This window comes from Mastigoproctus giganteus, chromosome 14, assembly GCF_048544385.1.
Source record: "Mastigoproctus giganteus isolate SK-2022 chromosome 14, ASM4854438v1, whole genome shotgun sequence".
Taxonomy (NCBI): domain Eukaryota; kingdom Metazoa; phylum Arthropoda; class Arachnida; order Uropygi; family Thelyphonidae; genus Mastigoproctus; species Mastigoproctus giganteus.
The window spans coordinates 89,699,996-89,719,063 of record NC_143588.1 but is presented as its reverse complement, the minus strand read 5'-3'; the positions used below and the strand labels follow the sequence as shown (position 1 = coordinate 89,719,063).

Here is a 19,068-nt window from a genome sequence, read left to right as displayed (position 1 = left end):
TGAGAGCATCCTTGGACTCAGGGGAGGTCCCCCACAGACTGGAGATGTGCAAATGTATCCACAATTCACGAAGGGTGACACGAGTAATTACAGACCAGTTAGTTTAACTTCTGTTCCGTGTAAAATAATGGAGTCACTGGTTAAAGATGCATTGCAGGATCATCTAGACAAGACTGCAGCAATAATTCAGACACAGCATGGGTTTGTTAAGGGAAAGTCTTGTCTGACAAATTTGATTGGATATTATGATGTGGTTACAAAGGAACTGGATGCAAAAAATCTTGATATCATGTACTTGGATTTCAGGAAAGCTTTTGACAATGTTGTGCATGGAAGACTACTGTACAAATTGGAGCAGAATGGTATTAAGGGTAAGTTGTTACAGTGGATAAAAGTGTGGTTGAGTGGGAGAAGACAGAGGGTGGTAATCAATGGGACTGCTCTTCGTGGACTAATGTTATTAGTGGAGTCCCACAGGGTTCAGTGTTGGATCCACTGTTCTTTTGTATATTTATCAATCATATTGATGAAAGTATATCAGGCTTAGTGTCGAAGTTTGCAGGTGATACAAAGGTTGGCAGGGTTGTTAATGACAGTACTGGCAGTGTGCTACTGAAACAGGATCTAAAAAATTTGGACAGATGGGCAGAGAATTGGCAACTGAAGTTTAACCTTGACAAATGGAAAGTACTGCATATGGGTAGAAGTAACCCCAGAGGAATGTACCAACTGTGTGGTACTACACTTAGGGTGGCAGAAAATGAAACAGACCTGAGAGTGATTGTGCAGTCAGATATGAAGTTTTCTGAGCAATGCAGACACTCCCAGAGCAGGTCATGGGATTTTGACAATGATATACAGGAATTTTGCTAGCAGGGAAAAGGAGGTTATTGTCCTTCTGTATAAGGCAGTGGTCAGGCCATGCCTTGAGTACTGCGTACAGGCTGGAGGCCTCATTTTAGGAAGATGTAGATTTGCTTGAGCATATTCAGAGAAGGGCAACAAGATTGGTGAGGGAAATGAAGGGGTCCTCTTACCAAGAGAGGCCTAAGTTCTGCAAATTGCAGCAGCTGAAGACTAGGCACCTGCAAGGTGATCTGATTGAGGTGTATAAGGCCCTGAATGGGTTGAGCACGCTGAATTCTGATGGGATTCTTTCACTTGTTTATGCCCCCTTACGAACCTAAGGGAGCATAAATTGAAATTGAGGAAGGACAGCTGTAGAATAGATGTGTGGAAATTTGCCTTTAGCCAGCAGGTGGTTAATTACTGGAACAAAGTTTCATATGCCGTTGTGGAAGCTGATAGGTTAAATAAATTTAAGGAGGAACTGAACAAACATTTAGAGGGAATGGTTGTGTGAATTATTTTTTTATTATTATTATTTTTTTTTTGGCTGATGCTACATAAGCTCATACACTTGCTTTCTTGCATCACATGAGATGGACATGAGAATACTATTACTATTCTCATATCCATCTTTGAAGAACTTTTACCATCCAACTCGCTGATAGGACTTAACCTGTCATCACCATACAGTTTTTACCATGGTATAAGTTAACGTGGTATGTGGCATGGTTTAACATGGTATAAACTGCAACAGAAACATATGATATATACATTTCTGTTGCAGATTTTCCAAAATTAAAGCAAAATTTGATAGTCATTCATTGCTCCATTACAAAATTGTGACACAATTTTGTAATGGAGTAACAACTAATAACAAACTAGTTGTTACTTTCAACCTGTCAGCCTACTGGGCAATTGCTGGACCACAATCTGTTGGAGGAAGTTTTGAACTACAACAGACCACTCTTGTTTGTTTTCAAACTAATTGAACATGACTGCAAAAGCACCAGTCCAGGAACTTTATTGTCACACTTCATATATTCTCACTGAATTTAATTCTCTATTTTATTTTTTAATAAAGACCATTTTTTCTCCTTTAGAAGTATGAATAATTTTTATGGTGAAAAGCAGAGAATAAATGCCATGTTACTCAGCGAGTAGTAGAGATTTATCAAGAAATAACATTCTTATTATTTCAAATTTTGCATAATAAATATTTGGTAAAAAATTGATCAGTTAGTCAAAGTACTGGACAGCTTGAAACAGTGAAAGTTACACTTTATTATTTTGCTATTGTAATCTAAAATTTGGAACTTAGATTGATAATTGCTATATTTTTTAACTTAATTTATTGTTGCATTGAATTTTATTTTTTATAATTACATTAATGTTTATAGTTTTGAATTTCTTCAGTTAGTATTAAAATTATATCTTAATATTGCTTTTTCATTCATAGGCTGACTTAGTGCATTTAGGGGCCAAATTTACACCATGCATGAGGAAAGATAAAAATATCTTTGATAACATAGGGAAAGATAGGGAAAATGAGCGCAATACAGCCTGTTGTGTACGTAACGATCAGTCAGGTTGTGTTCAGACAACAAGGGATAAATGTTCAGTAAGTTGCATTGGATTGTTATTTATTTAATTTTTTTTTTTTTGGGGAGTGTGATATTTACTTTGGTAAAATTAGCAGGCATAGAAAAATAAGGGTTAAATTCTGTGTTTAATATAAAGCTTTTATCAGTTTATTGAGGCTTTTAAATCTAAGATTATATTAAATTATATTTTCAGAATAACTATAGAATAATTATTCTATATTAGAATAATTATTTAGTTGTTGTTTTGATATCATTGTTTTCCAAGCCCACTTCAACTTTATAAGTGAATATGCATTAATAGCAAATAGGTATTAATGATTATTAAAACAATTATGATATAATATGACTTTCCGAGTTTACAATAAAAAGAAAAACACACATGTGATGTCTTCAGCTTAGTGGTACCCGAGTGATGTACTACTCTAAGATTACTGCTGTCTGGATGCAAGACCTTCCATTTTCCAATGTTACACCTCAGCTACCATTTGAAGTAACATACCCCAAATACTGTCATTAAATACCTTGCTTACCTTTGTATCATCAACAAACTTAAACATTATACTTGCATCAGTATCATTAATGAATATTAGAAACAGCAAAAGGGCCAGGAATTGAATCCTGTGGGACTCCACACACAACATAAGTCCATGAATGGCAGTGGCCATTTCTAATTGCTCCTCATCTCCTGCCTCTTAATCAAACCTTTATCCACTGTAATAACTTGCCCTTAATACCACATTGCTCTGGTTTATACACCAGCCATTTGCACGGGACTGCATCAAAAGCTTTACTGAAATCTAGGTAAATGATGTCAGAATTATTCTTTGTACACAATTCTTTACTGACAACTCATAGTAGCTGATAAAATTTAATTATTAGCAATCCCTCATCTTTTCCATTATGTAGTATGAGTGAATGTCATTTGAGGTCATGTTGGGCATCACGGTGAGATCTAGTATTCCTTACATTTCAAGGATACAGCTCTAAAATGGTTTTTGCAGGCCAACTACTAGATAGTCCACTGGACCAAGCTTGTTGGTAACTCTCTGAGAGGCATCTGAATTAGCTAGTGTATAATCTCGCTGCTTCTACTGCCAGATAGTGAGTGGAGGGAGTTCAAGTAGTTTGTATATGAGGTAGGGATTGTTGAGGCCATGTTAATCAAGGAGCTGGGTATATTCTTTCTATGTGTATACCATATCCAAAAATTTCATTAATTCACACATGTTCTCCCCCCTCTACTTTTACTTTATATACTGAATGCATCATGAATAGCCAAACTAATATAACAAACTTATCTGTGAAAAGATTTAAACTTCCTCATTCATTTCACAAATATATGTGGCCTTAGTTAAAATCTCAGAGTGGAAATATCAATTTCCACTCACAGTCTGCCGAGCCCTATTTAGTTTTTCTAATAGAATCCCAGTTATCAGGGTGCTTCAACCATTACTTATTCCACTTTCCCTAATTATTCACTTTATGACTCCTTTTGCTTTGAAGGTAGTGCTTGTACATATGCACTCTAATATTCCTTTTCAGAGACTTCCTAATTTGGTATTTCCTCTTATTGATCTCCTCTGTCAAATTCATCTATTGCCTTTGTCATTCTCCCAACTTCATTAATAATTCTAGTAATCCAGCTTACTAGTAATTTAGTAATCCGCCACCCTTGATATTTTTTCACAAAAAAACCTAAGTATATGGTTGAGGTGAGGTGAGTGGTCCTCTCGGCACCCTCAGATCACAACTTGGTGATGGTCTCTTCTCCAATGAAGCCTCTCTCTCTCTCTCTCTCGTGGATGTTCTCAGCCTTGTATCCTTTGACATCACAAGAATGCGTAAATGGAATGACCTGCAAGATTTCTGTTTTCCTTTTCCTTGGTTAGATTACTCTTTCAATTCTTCTGATCCCAATATTTGCTTAGATTGTGTCAGTGAAATTATTCTTGTTGGGATGAAATCCTTTATTCTGCATTACACCTTGAAACCTCATCCTTTATGTAAACCTTGGTTTTTCAATAATTTATCACTAGGGTATTCACTCAATTCTTCAATGATTCAGTTTCTAGAAATGCACGATGTTTTAGGTTGGCACACGCACGCACACATGCACGATATGATATTATTACTTTAACTAGGATTGTTTATTGAATTGACCTTGTTCATGTTGCAGGCTGTACAAATAATGAGGCCATGACATACAGGGGAATTGCCTATGGCCATTCCACTTTATTCCAAAATGAAATACTTGAAGTAGATCTTATATCTGCCATTATTATTTAAGAATTCAACTTAAAAAATATTACAAAAATTAAACTGCTATTAAAACTTAAGAATTTAAACTTGCAAAATAATTTCACACTATGTATTATTATTCATCATCAAAGTGGTGAGAATTGTATTGTCTTTGTTAACTCTGTTTTGAATCACTAGGATAAACTTCATATTCAAAACTCTAGCTGCAATTTCAAACTAGTTATCAGTGAAAATATCTTAAAATTAAGGTTGTAAATGTGACAGTTAAGCTTGAAAATACAGTTGAATCTCGTTAATACAAAGTTCAAGAGACTTAAATTTTCATGTTTTGTAATAACGAGGTTTGTAGCATTCAAAATTTTGCAGTTTTTTTTTTTTTTTTTGTACATACTATATATCTAAGAATGATAATAAATAATGATAATATTAAAAATGAACAATAATAAAAACAAAAGCCTTGTCTAACGATACAGTAATAGGAATAACACATTTTTTAAAGATTTAATTTTATTTGTAAGATAAACTAAGAGAAAAGTAATTAATGGAAATTAAAATATTGTATAGTATATATTTTGATATATACATTATTTTAATATCACAGTAAAAAGAATTACAATCTTCATATAAAAGGTGACATACAAACGATTAACTTTTTAATAAATTAATCAGATTTAAAGAAATATTCCAATATTGTTCACAATATTGGAATCTTTCTTTAAAGTTTGGAAAAATATTTTCCAATATTTTTCTAATAAATATATTGGAAATAAATATAGGAATAAATATTGGAAAAATAAAGATTCCAATATTTTTGTCTTATATGCATTTTTAACTACACCAGAGACATTATCAAATGCAATAATTGTTTCTTTATCAACATTACTGCAGGCCAACACATTCTCTATTATGCTCAATGCATTTGGGGCATCTTTTTTAGATAGCAGATGCGTGCTTCTTCACTTTCACTGTCGCTGGTAACAAAAACGTCATCATTTTCCTTGGTGCTCAGCAACTCTTCTGGTTTTGCTGTGGTAGCAACTTCATCATCTACCTTCACAAACTCTTCAAATTCACCAACAAAATCCATATTCTCCTTCAAATTCCCCCATTTCTCAATGTTGCTATTACATTTGTTTCTGGACCAGGTTGTTCGATGATATTCTCTTCAAAGTCATTCTTTCTGAAGCAGTTGATTATTACACTTGATGCAGTACTGTCCCAAGCAATAACAAGATTACAGATAGCATCCAATTTGGTTGCAAATTGTTCCCTCCTATGTTGCGGATCAAGTACCTTATCAGGCGGGCTCTATATGCTCTCTTGAGGTTATAAATGATGCCTTGATCCAGTGGCTGCATAAAACTGTTGGTATTGGGAGGTAAAAACAACAGCTGTATATTTGTCAACTTTAAGTGTCTTGGCAGAATGTGCTGTACAATGATCTAGAATCAACAGAATGTTCCTTTTTTCTGAAGCCATTCTTCTGTCCACTTTGATAACTAAGACTGAAAAATTTTGACCATAAGTCAAGCATTTCTATTGCCCTCATAATCACAGGAAAGTTGGTTAACTTCTTTAAAACATCTTGGCTTGGAAAACTTACCACTCACAATTGGGTGTAGTTTTGTACTGCCATCTGAATTGTACCATAACAGAACAGTGAGTCTTTGTTTACTTAATTTTCCCCCATGATAAGACTCTCCTCGAACATCAAATGTTTTGTTTGGCAGCAAATTATAAAATAAACCTGTCTCATCATGATTAAAAATATCCTTTGCCTCATATTTTTCAAGAATGGACTGTACAGAACACAACCAATCAGTAGCCTTTTCTTTGTCGACTAATCCAGACTCGCTGCAAACATTTTGTGAAACCAAGTATTCCTGTCTTTAAATCTTTGAAGCCAGCCACTGCTGCATTTGAAGTTGTTAACTCCATGTTGCTGAGCTAGATAATTTGCCTTTTCTTGCAAAATTGGACTTGATATTGGCAAATTAGATGCATGCATTTGTTGGTACCACTCAAAGTTTTGTTTCAAGCTCCTCGTGTTTTACCCCACGAATTCATTTCCTGTTTTTTATCGCTGCTCCAGCATCACACACTTCAAGTTTTTTTTCAGCTTTTCAGTATTGTAGCTAAAGTAAGTAAAGGGATGTTGTATACCTATGCAATGTTTTGTTTTTCTTCGTTCCATCCTATCAGCCTCTTGTAAAATTTTCAGTTTAATTTCCAGGCTTAATTCCATCCATTTGCGTTTTATTGCCATAGCAACTGCTAATTGAGTTTTAATATAAACAAACTTTAAAATTATTTAAAGATACAAGTTCCAAAAAAAGACATCAGCTCAGATAAAATGGCACAAAAAATAGATTATACTGCACTGTAGCAAAAGACTCTTTGAACTAACATAAGAGTTGCAACTGATCTTAACACCATGGAGAGTGAGGGAGTGTATGTAAACATCTTAGAAAACTGTTTTTATTCTTTTGTTAATTTAACAGCTGATCCTTCACAAAGATGTTTTTCAGAGTGCACTTAAGTTGTAGCTACCATAAACTGGTTTTGTTTATATAAAAGTAATTTCTAACAAGTCAGTGCAATCCTTCGGGAAGCGGGGAACTAGGTAGTCAGGAGCAATAATGGACAACTGTGCCAAGATTTGTATTAATCACACAGAATAACAATATTTATTTCTCACAGGGTGAAAACAAACTTTGTAATACATATTAACCGAATTTTGTAATAAATTAATATATTTATGTAGAAAAGCCTATCCTTTCGCAGGGGAATAGTATGTGCTTCATATAAACGAGAAATTTGTATAAACTAGTTTGTATTAACAAGATTTTACTGTATGATGTAGTTGTTTTATCAGTTTGTAGTTTTTGTAGCCATTGGAGTACTTACTTTGAGAATGCCATCTTTGAAACTTGAATGATTCTGTCTATTGAAAGCAGAGCTGTAATTTTTTTTTTTTTTTTTTTTAATGTATACAATAACCATTGTGTTTTGAGATTTATTTTATTAATTTTTATGCAAGCTTCTAAATGTTTTTCTTCTTCATTGTCATTTAAAAATTGTTTTATATAATGTCTTTTTTTTTTTTTTGGTAGAGAGATTATTTGCATATATTTTTTGTAAAAAGTAATATTTTGCAATCAGTTATTATCGTTAAAGCATTTAGATTGTTTTTATGTTTAAAAATAATTTCTATGAATATTATGGTGATCTTTTCCTTTTTTTTCTTCACAAACTTGACACGAGGATTGCTGGCTGGGGTAGGCATTGTTTATCATCTCTCTGCATGATTTTTGCTGTATTTATTTTACTATATTTAATGTTAAAAATTATATACATGGTTTGAAAGAAAATAGTGTAATGTTTCTTTTTTTCATATTCTCTTTTAATTAAAAAAAACAAAGATATGATGTTAATATCACAGAAGAATATAGTTCTATTACTAAATAAGGGAAATATAGTTCCTCTTACTTTAGTAATAGAAAATAGTGGGCTATAGCTGCCATATTTTCTATTACCAAATTTTAGGTAGCCTGATAGTAACTTTATATTGAGCAAATTTTGAGGCAGAACAAATCTGAGTCTGCTGCTCTCACTGTATTGGGTTGTTATACCTCTTTCCAGCCAAGATGTGCTGAAAAGACCTGAATAAGTGATAATGGTGAAGGAAGGTCTGGATATTCTAGTGGATCCTGATGCTGCAAAAGAAATTCCTGTTGCACAATTAATATTTTCCTGCATAATTTTTGCAGTGTGGGATTTGGTATTGTGCAAGAGCATTACACTTTTCTGTCATCTCTACAGTTTCTTTTGCAGCTAAAGCTCGGCTTAAAACAGTACATTTAACATAATTAACACATTTAACACAATTTTACAAAATTATGCTAACTTTAAAAATTTTTCAAAGCTTAATGAAGTAATCCTGAGATCTGCTTCCACCAAAGTAGTAGTAGTAGTGGCATGTAATGCAAGAAAGCATGTGTATGAGCTTATGCAGCATCAGCCAAAAAAAAAAAAAAAAAAATCACACCATTCCCTCCATATGCCTGTCCAGTTCCTCCTTAAATTTATTCAACCTATCAACTTCCACAACGACAGATGGAAGTTTGTTCCAGCAATTAACCACCCGCTGGCTAAAGGCAAATTTCCGCACATCTATTCTACATCTGTCTTTCCTCAATTTGAATTTATGCCCCCTTAGATTTGTAATCTGAACAAGTGGAAGGATCCCATCAGAATTCAGCGTTTAGGATCATAAGTTTAGGATCTTCAGCGATATTATGTAATTTATCAGAACAAGATGAATTGGGCTAACCGAAGTTCCAGATTGTAACTTTGAAAACAAGTTTTTAGATATTCAAGGCATATTCTTCATAAACACTGCATTGTAAAATCCCATTTTGCAATAATGTTTACAAAATTTTTTTTCCAGTTTCCAAGGACTTCCCTTGTTATTAGCACTCTAATGCTAATAACAAGGGAAAGTGTCATTTGGCAGTGTCAAAACAAAGTGTCATTTGAAGAAAATATTTTTGATGAAAAATTAGTACAATGAATTATTTTCAGAGTACACCTATGCCTAAAATATATTTGTTTACAGCAAAATAAAAAGTTTATGCGAAAATTATGAATGACACCATGTGCACATGTAATGATGGCTATGGAAAGGTTTGCTTGAAGAAAAAAAATGGAAGTTATAAAAGATGTTGCAAAAGAATTCAGCGTCACATCCTCTATTATCTTTTCTATATTTTAAAATAATTAAACTAAAATCATAATTCCCCCCCCCCCACAGTGATTAAAAAAAATCAGATGATGTGTAAAAGTCTAATAATGTTACTTTTTCCTTTTTTTCTTAGAGAAAATTTTAACGGATGTTGAAATGAAAAAAAAAAGCAGATATAGGATCATAATGAAAGTGACTGTGTTTTCGTGATTTCTAGTCTTTCATCTTAGAAACAAAAATGGTTCCAAAATTAACAATGAATGATATCTACTTTACTGTATTTCGTATAAGTAAAATATACTTTCTAAAATAATCTGAATAAATATTTGCAATGTTGATATTAAAGTAAAATTAAGTGGAGATATTACTACATCTATATATTAGTGAAGTGAAGCAGAACATACTTGAGGAAATAATGGTTCTTTTAAAATTTTCAAATATATTCATCAGAACATAATTTCAGTAAAACAAAATGATACATTCATCCTTGTGACATTTGTTTTAATGGGATATTACTGTATATACCGTATTTCCCCATGTATAAGACGCACCTTAATTTTGGGGCCAAAAATTTGAAAAAAAAATGTATTACATAAAGTTATTTAACTCAAGTTTTATTCATCATAAAATTCATACAATTCATCACTGTCAAAACTCCCATCCATTAGCTTGTCCTCATCTGTGTCTGATGATGAATCACTATCTTCATATATTGCCTCGTCCTCAGTTCCATCTATTGCATTTGAAATGCCACACTTCTTAAATGGGCGCCTCCGTAGCCAGGTAGGAAGGAGCAGCAGTGTGTAGCACACGCTTCTTGATTAGACCGGGGTTCGAGTCTGTCACCACCAAATACGGAGGATGTGGAAAGGTCAGGGAATGACCACCGCATATCCTGGAGCAATATGGCCTTAGTTGCTAATGCTCCTAAAAACCAAATAACAAACAAACAAACAAACTTCTTAAATGACTTGACAACGATCTCAAACTTGATATTATCCCAGGATCTTTTCACCCAGGTACAAACTTCTCCTATAGTTGGTTTCTTCACTCTTCCTGCTGGTGTCAAATTGTCCCCAGAAGACTTCATCCATTGGTTCCATTCGTCTCTCATGCAGCTTTGAAGGGTTTGTTAATGCTGACATCAAGTGGTTGGAGCTGGGATGTCAAGCCTCCAGGTATGACGGAAAGTTTTGTTTTTTGCTCTGCAGCAATCTTCTTTGTATTTTATGTTATGTGAGCCCTGAACAGATGAAGCACCAATAGGGCAGGTTTGCATAAGAGCCCATCTGGTCTCCTGCTCCAAACTTTCTCAAACCAGATCTTCATCCCATCCTGATCCATCCAGCCCTTGTCGTAAACGTGAACAATCGCTCCTCGAGGAATGTCTTCTTTTGGCATTGTTTTGCATTTGAAAATCAGCATAGGAGGCAGCTTGGTTCCGTCGGCACAACAAGCTAGAACAACTGTATAATGGCTCTTTTCATGTCCACTTATCTTCACAGTTACAGTTTTCACCCCCTTCTTATCAACAGTTCTGTTACTTGGGACATCAAATTGAAAGGGGACTTCGTCCATATTTGCAATCTGTCCCAACTCAAACTGATGCCTCTTCCAACATTGAATGACAAAACGATGAAATTCAAGGACCTTCTGCTCATAGCTTTCAGGCATCTTTTGGGCAAGTCTGGTGCGTGTGCGCATGCTTAGTCCATTCCGTTTCATGAACCTGAAGCACCAATTGTGTCCTCCTTTGAAATCAGTAACTTCTCTTTCATCAGCAATTCTTCTTGCCTCATGCTGAACCATCTTTGTGGACACAGGAATTCCAATTGCCCTATGCTCCACAATCCATATCTTCAATTCCCTCTCTAAATCAGGCCATTTTCTGACTTGCCTCTAATGGCCTTCTTTTGCCGTGGCGTTTCAGTAGGGTTTCTTCTTCCCGTAGCCAGTCTCGGATTGTTTTCTCAGTTGGAGGAGGACCAAACTTACATTCAGTAGCACGATTTCCATTCACTTTTGCAAACTGGATCACTTTTAATTTAAATTCAGCACTGTACGAAAATCTTTTCTGAGCCATTTCTGGGCAGAACGTGGCAAAACATAACCTAATATACTGGTAACAAGTGCAAAACAATGAGTGCAAAGACAACAAGTGCAAAAAAAAGCAGGAAATGCAAGTAAAAAAAATCTGCAACCACTGTATAAGACGCACCCAGTTTTTAGACCCCAAATTTTTCTAAAAAAGGTGCATCTTATACATGGGGAAATACGGATCCTGTTGTAGCAGCATACTGTCATAGTGTCATTAAAAACCTTGCCAACCTTCGTATCATTTGCAAATTTATACATTAAGCCTGATATACCTTCATAAATATCATTAATAAATACAGAAAACAACAACAATGGACTGAAACCTGGTAGACTCCACTAATAACATTAGTCCACGAAGAGCAGTGTCCATTGATTACCACTCTCTTTTTCCACTCAACCATCCCTTTATCCATAGCAGCAACTTGCCCTTAATGTCACACTGCTCCACTTTGTACAGCAGTCTTTCATATGCAACCGTAACAAAAGCCTTCCTAAGATCCAAGTACAGTAGACTCTCAATTTTCCAGGATAGATGGTAAAAAAGAAATCCCGTGTAATTGATTTCCTAGTTAATCTGAAAATACAGAAGTTCCCAACATATGTAAGAGATACATTCCAGGACTTCTTACGTAAGTCGAGTTTTGCGCAACTCGTGAATGACTAATAAATATTGCTACTATATTATTATTGACAAATCTGAATTCTGCACGATACTTGTTAATGTTTGGCCATTTTCATACATCCTTATTATTTTAATTTTCTGATCCAAATCGATCGCTTTCCTTTTGTTGGTAGATTTACTAATACTGTTGCTGTCACGTATTCTCTTAGTCAGCACCATGATGATAGTCGAAATGAAATTTTCTGTATTGTTATTGTTGTTGTTGTTATTTGGTTTTTAGGAGCATTAGCAACTAAGGCCATATTGCTCCGGTGCGGTGGTCATTCCTTGACCTTTCCGCATACTCCGTATTTGGTGGTGACGGGCTCGAACCCCGGTCTAATCAAGAAGCGTGTGGTACGCACTGCTGCTCCTTCCCACCTGGCTACGGAGGCGCCCAAATTTTCTGTAAAGAACTTCACAGAGTTAAGGCGAAAACTCACTATATCACCCCACACGAGCTCACATTTTACTGGAGCACATTTCTGGAAGTCACTGGCATAAAAACAATTTGCACTTTACGGTTTATTGGGTTTTTCTGTTAATGCATCTAATTATAAACGGGTAGTAAACTCGATCTTACTGCATTTGCGATAATACTAGTAGCTGGAATTCTGTGGAAATTCACCATAATTTTACGTTACTTTGGTGAAATGTATCGCTTCACTAAAATCTTCAGTCATATAAAAAAATAAATAAATTTTAAGAATCTTCTCTTTTTTTTCCTATTTTTTTGCTTGTTACTCCGTATCTCACTTGTGCAATATGTGCCTACTGTGATCGTCGTTATTGATTGCTTACTACTTTTTTTTTTGTTTTAAATTTTACAATCCTTAAAATAAAAAAAAAAAATTACGTAAGTCTGGAACTTACTGTATCGAAAAATGTTCAGCAACCTACATAAAAAGTAATATTGTTTCTCCATTTACTCTTATACCATTTTTTATTTCTTCTTTTGTTTCTTGTATTGCATTTTCTATATATAAATTAAATTAAAGTGGTGAGAGGATGCATCCTTGCCTTACTCCACTATTTACTACTGCTATTTATTCTTTTTCCTTTATTATAATAATTCCCTTTTGTTCTTACATAGTTTGTGTAATATCTTTATATCTTTCAGATCAGTGCCAATTTTTCTAAACAGTTGAACATTCCAGTCAACCTTATCAAATGCCTTTTCTAGGTCTATAAAGCAAAATATGTTTCTTTACCAATTTCTGATCTTTTTTTTTTTTTTTTTTTTTTTTCAATTATGGACTTTAAGAATAATATTACCTCTCTTGTGCCCCTTTGTTTCCTAAAACCGAATTGGTCTTCATTGAGGTTACTCTATTTTAGGTTGTATTCTATTTTGTATTATATTCAGCAGAATTTTGTTGCAATGTGAAACCACGCTTATTGTTCTGAACTGTTCACTTTTATTGTCATTATGTTTTTTAGGTATTGGAATGATAATTGATTTTTTAAAATCTTCCGGTATTACTCCTATTAGTTTGCATTCCTGTTAAATACTTTTCTGAGCTTTCTTACACGTATTAGTAATTTGGTTTCTTAATTTTTTGTATTCCATTTTTCCTGCAGTATCATTTGAAATTTTTAGTTTTCTCCTTTCATTCAGTAGCGCTAATATTTCTTGGGTTATCCATGATCTTTTTGGGATCCTTCTTACTCAGTACTTTTTCACTGCAGAATTTACATTTGATTTGATTTTATTCCATTTCATCTCAATATTAGTTTGATTGGTGGTCTCTTCCAGCATGCATCTGTCTATGTCTTCTTTATATTTCTCTTGATATTTTAACTTTTCAGTGTTCCATTTCTTAATCTTTTGTGATTTTTTTTAATTCTTTTGCATTTTAGCTGGATCTTCATTAGAAGTGGGCTATGGTCTCTGTTCACACCAGCTCCCTGGTAACTTCTGCTGTTTTTAAATTAATTTCTGTATGTTATTTTAATCATTATATAGTCTATTTGATATCGATTGGTGTCTCCAGGAGCTTTCCATTTAGTGTCTTCTTTTTCAGTGTTTGGAAGAGGATATTTGTAATTATTAATTATTTTTGTTTATAGATTTCCACTAGTTTTATTTTCTCTTTTTCATTTCTCTTGCCAAGTCCATATTTTTCCAGTTATGCCTTCATCAATTTCTCCTACCACTGCATTCCATTCACCTATAACTATAGTATTGCAGTTATTTTTTATATAGTTCCAGATATCTTCTGTTTGCTCATATATTTCCTCCACTTTCTCTTCAAAATGGTATTAACTGCACAATTTCTTCTCCTCTTTTTCTTGGCTGGACCACAGTTTTAAATCTTCTGATCCTAATGTTTGCTGAGACTGTGTCAGTGAAATTATTCTTGCAGAGTTAAAATCCTTAATTCTTGGTTCCACTTTAAACAGGATATCTTTTATCTAAACCATGGTTTTCTAATGAATGTGCTGAAGCATTCAAGCTAAGAATATGGCATATTACAAGCCAATTGCAGTATGTCATAAGAAAGTGGCATATTGCAATTTTCTTGTATCTAGATCTCCAGGCTCATTTTCTGCCGACACTAAAGCTTACAACAGTTGTAAACAACTTATTAATAAATCCAAATTTGATTTTGAAAAGGCTAATTGTAGATAACTTGGCGATAACAGTGTGTTATTGTTGCGATAGAAGAAGCAAGTTTTCATCACAAGAGTTCACACAGAATAATCTTTTTTACTGAGAGCTGAAGACTATCCTGTATGTAAATGCTGCCATGCTAATGGCCAACCATATAGTAATTGAGTGCCCACAGTTTACAGTTAGTGATATAAAGCTTTTACCTCTTTAACACCTGTATCATCTGTATTTGTCATCCTGCTTTTAACTGGCAAAGATTATTATTATTATTATAATTAGCCATATGGTGCAAGGAAGCCTTGAGGCTTTTGCTATACCAGCCAAAAAAAAAAAAAAAAAAATTTCTGAGTTACCCAGAGAGAGAGAGAGAGAGAGAGAGAGAGAGAGTCAGAAGTACAAGGGAATCACCAAGAAGAGAAAAATGATGATATCCAGCTAAGGATCCTGGGTGTGCCAAGCCCATACTCACCAAATGTAAGCCCCTGGGGGTGTAAATATATCAGATGTTTTTACCTTTTTGTAGCTACTGAATTCATATATACTATTTAAACAGTGATCAGTTTTGTTTCACTGTATCTTGATGAAATAGTCTGCATTTGTTTTGGTTTTCCTTGATGAAATAGCCTTCCTTTCATGTTATTGATTTTTCCTCTCTTGTTTCTGGGCTGTTCATAATGACCCATATTGTAATGATTTAAGCTTTTTTATTACTGTAATCATGGATATGGCATATGGTTGTTGCTGCACTAGAAAACAACAAAGCAACCAACCTTTCTAAACAACATGAAAAATCAGCCGTTCACAACAAAGTGTCGTCTACATTTGATGACTTCAGAATTGCTATCCATTTAAATACCAATATTGCTATTGATTGCTTATGTTCTATATTTTTATTATGACCTTTCAACTTTTTTTTTTTTTTCTTTTTTATTATTATCAAATGTTAAGATTTATGTTTTTGCCCTGTCTTTAATTTTTTCTGTCAGAAGATAAATTTCCTAACTTTACATTTATTTCATTAATTTTCAATTAAAAATCCATTGTTTCTGAACTTAGCTTTTCTGATATATTTAGGAAATAATTTCTACATGGAAAAAGTGGGACAAAAGGCAGCCAGGACCACCAAGATGGATTTCAGATCCAAGGATAACTGGAGAAGGCATACACAAAAGATTATCAGGTTCTGTTTGTGGGCAAGATCCGAGGTGATTTTTATTAATAAGTTTTGTTAGTTTTGAAATTGGATGTGCTTTTGAGATGTAACTGTTAGTTTGCTATGTATTTAAGAACATTTTATTCAAATGAATTTTACTTTGGCACAACATTTTCACGAATAGCATAGGAAGTGGAAGATTTTATGCATTAAGATAACTATTTAGAAGCAGATACCATTTTTGTTTGTGACAGTTATAAAATGCTGCAGATCTTTCCTTTAAGGGTATAATTTTCTGCAGGTGATTCATTTAGCACGACACTGTGACAATTACAAAAGCCCTCTGTGTATTCATGGTTTGGCATACACATTTGAAATGAATTCTAGTCTAATCACTGATCATCTTTGTAGATAAACATATTCGCATATTTTATAGTTGCACAGTTTCCTGAAGTCGTGTTCCAGATACTGAATATGAAGATAAAAATGCTTCCTGTAAAAGTTACTAAGCATTATTCAATGAAACTTAAATTCCTTTTCCTCTTTAAGCTTATAACTTTGCGATTATGTGAGTGCTGATTGCTAAACAATGATAAACTTTCATTTTATAAACTGCACATTAAAACTCTCTAAGTCAGCTTTATTTTTTTTAAATTCAAACTTCAGATAACAGCTATTTTTCATGACAACATATGCATTCTCTTTTCTCTTTTGCATAGTATCAGCATAGCAGTGAATTCTTCAAATGATCATGTAAACGTGTTCATTTCACATATTGTTATACATGTGCTGTAGACATAAGGGAGTTGCTTGAATGAACAAATACAGCTATAATAGAGAAGAGGCCTTGAGTGCCAGGAATATAATGAAATAAATATTACTTCTACCAACGACATTCAAAGTTAGTAAAGTTTAATAAAATAAGTGTATGGACACTGATAGATTAAATAATATAAAAAAAATTGTGTGTACCCTGTATGCACAAAAGAAGTTTTATGGGTAAACATCTTTAACGAAAATCAGAACCGTTTTAAAATAAAACAGCTAGAACTGAAATCAGGAACAATGTAACGCTTTATGCTCATACCCACTACTTACTCTACCGAATCAATGTTAGTGACATTACCTTCATACTTCAGTCCAAAATGTTTAGTATGAACGTTTGTGCACATGTTTGCTACTTACTATACCAAATCAGCGTTTAGAAGAGGTTAGGCCAATAGCCTAATTACCATTTGATTGTAGCCATTTGTTGAATAGCATGATTGCAACAATACAAGTATTTGTATTGTTACAATATGCAATTTCATTACATTCCATTGTTGGGTGGCTAGATGTTTTCACATCAATAATTTTCTGAGTAATGAAATGGACTGAATGGCACACTGCTATAGCTGAGGCACTATAACCTTGCTGTTTTCGTGCCACAAAAATCAAATCAAAGCTATAGCTGAGTGTTCAATGATGCCGCCGAAGTCAAATGCACAACATTGTTGAGAGTATCGAGCAAGCTAACCTAATAAAATAAAGATGGAGGTAGCAATGAGTGTATGAGAACAACAAAGACTATCAAGATTGTGTAAAAGACACAGAAAATCAAGCGTTGGATTTAGCAGTGCCTTCAACTAGCAATATCACTCCATCTAACTCTAACAATGATGTACCTGAAGTGAGTATTAATTATGTACAATGCAGCATTTCTCCAATTGGGAAGCAGATGAGTTTAAATGATCAAGCTCCCTTTCCTTATACCGACTACTGTTTACATAAGAATGTGCATCGAGAGTTTAAAAGGATATTTATGAGAAATGATTTCTGTTCTGTATGCTACATGTGCTATCATATGTGGTTTGAAAACGACACAAAGAAACCAGCTGCTAAAGATGTACCATTGATATGCACTGCATTTCCAGATGTTAACGTCAATGGGATTCTTGTGTGTAATAGCTGTGAATCATAAATGTCAAAACATTTATGATTCGCCTCTTGATGGAAATATACAACCGCTTCAGCAATACATATGGGTACTGTAATGCCTAATTCCATGTGCTTCAACTGGTAAGGCTGCTGTTGCGATAGACAGAACTATTGTGCACACTGCCCTCAAGATATCCATTTCAAGAAATTTGCCTCTGTAGGTGAAAGTCGCACAACAATACAGATTACTGTTTAAGTACGTTATAGTGCTAATAATCGACGAAGGCAGTATGATAGCTACCGAGCTGTTATCACAAATGGATGCGAGGCTAAAACAGATAAGTGGAAATGTTGAAAGGAGCTTTGGTGGGCAGGACATGTTCATAATTGGGTAATTACATCATCTTCCTCCTGTTTGAGCAGGAGGAAGGCCGCACCACTCTCTAGTGCTGCCTCGAATAAACGAACTCGATCAAGTTATGCGCCAATCGAATGTCACGTTCTCATCTGTGTTAACCAAAATCAGTAACGGAGCTGAATTAGATTAGAATGAGCAAGAACTTATCGAATCACGTTTCTTCCCTTGGGTGGAAGCCAATCGCCTCTGTCCAAACAGTATATGGCTCTACTTGAGAAATAATTCCTTCAGTGAGTACAACCGCGTAGCCCTCAGTGCCGCAGAGCAGAAATTAGAATCAGTCGCTCAAGACATCTTCATGGGTTGCACAAACGCAGAGCAAGAAGCACACGTACGCCAGAAACTCTGTAAAATGTCTGTTATCGACACTGGCGGATTACCCCTGCGAGCTCCCACTGGTCATTGGAAAGCCGTATGTCATCAACATGGATGTTACTGATGGGCTTGCTAACAGAGCCCTTGATAAATTATCCAAGATCAAATACAACAAAGAGCACCAGATATGATTGTGGCTTGAATTTACCACCTCGGCTAAGATCGGAAAGTTAGCTCACAAGAAGGCTGCAAGATACATGCAATCAAACAACATCAGTCCCGCAGCTGTGCCGCTTGCAAGGCGAACCGTAAGTATATCATTGAACAACAACCGCACAATCTGTGCCAAAAGAAATCACTTTCCTCTCATACCAGCTTGTGCAATGACGATACAGTGGTTTACGAGTATGAAAATTGGCACAAACAGCAGCTGGTTTATG

General features: G+C 34.5%; 1 protein-coding gene across 2 annotated transcripts in view; it reads left to right on the top strand.

The window, feature by feature from the left end:
* LOC150075335 (inactive rhomboid protein 1-like) overlaps positions 1 to 19,068 on the top strand; it is a 332,829-nt gene that overhangs the window by 210,252 nt on the left and 103,509 nt on the right. The window contains exons 11-13 of one of the 2 annotated variants that reach the window (XM_090389102.1): positions 2,306 to 2,467; positions 7,967 to 7,987; positions 15,900 to 16,030. In XM_090389102.1, coding sequence (XP_090245228.1) covers positions 2,306 to 2,467; positions 7,967 to 7,987; positions 15,900 to 16,030 — 314 coding nt within the window. The remainder of the gene's footprint in view (positions 1 to 2,305; positions 2,468 to 7,966; positions 7,988 to 15,899; positions 16,031 to 19,068) is intronic. The other variant, XM_090389103.1, reaches the window with a different exon arrangement.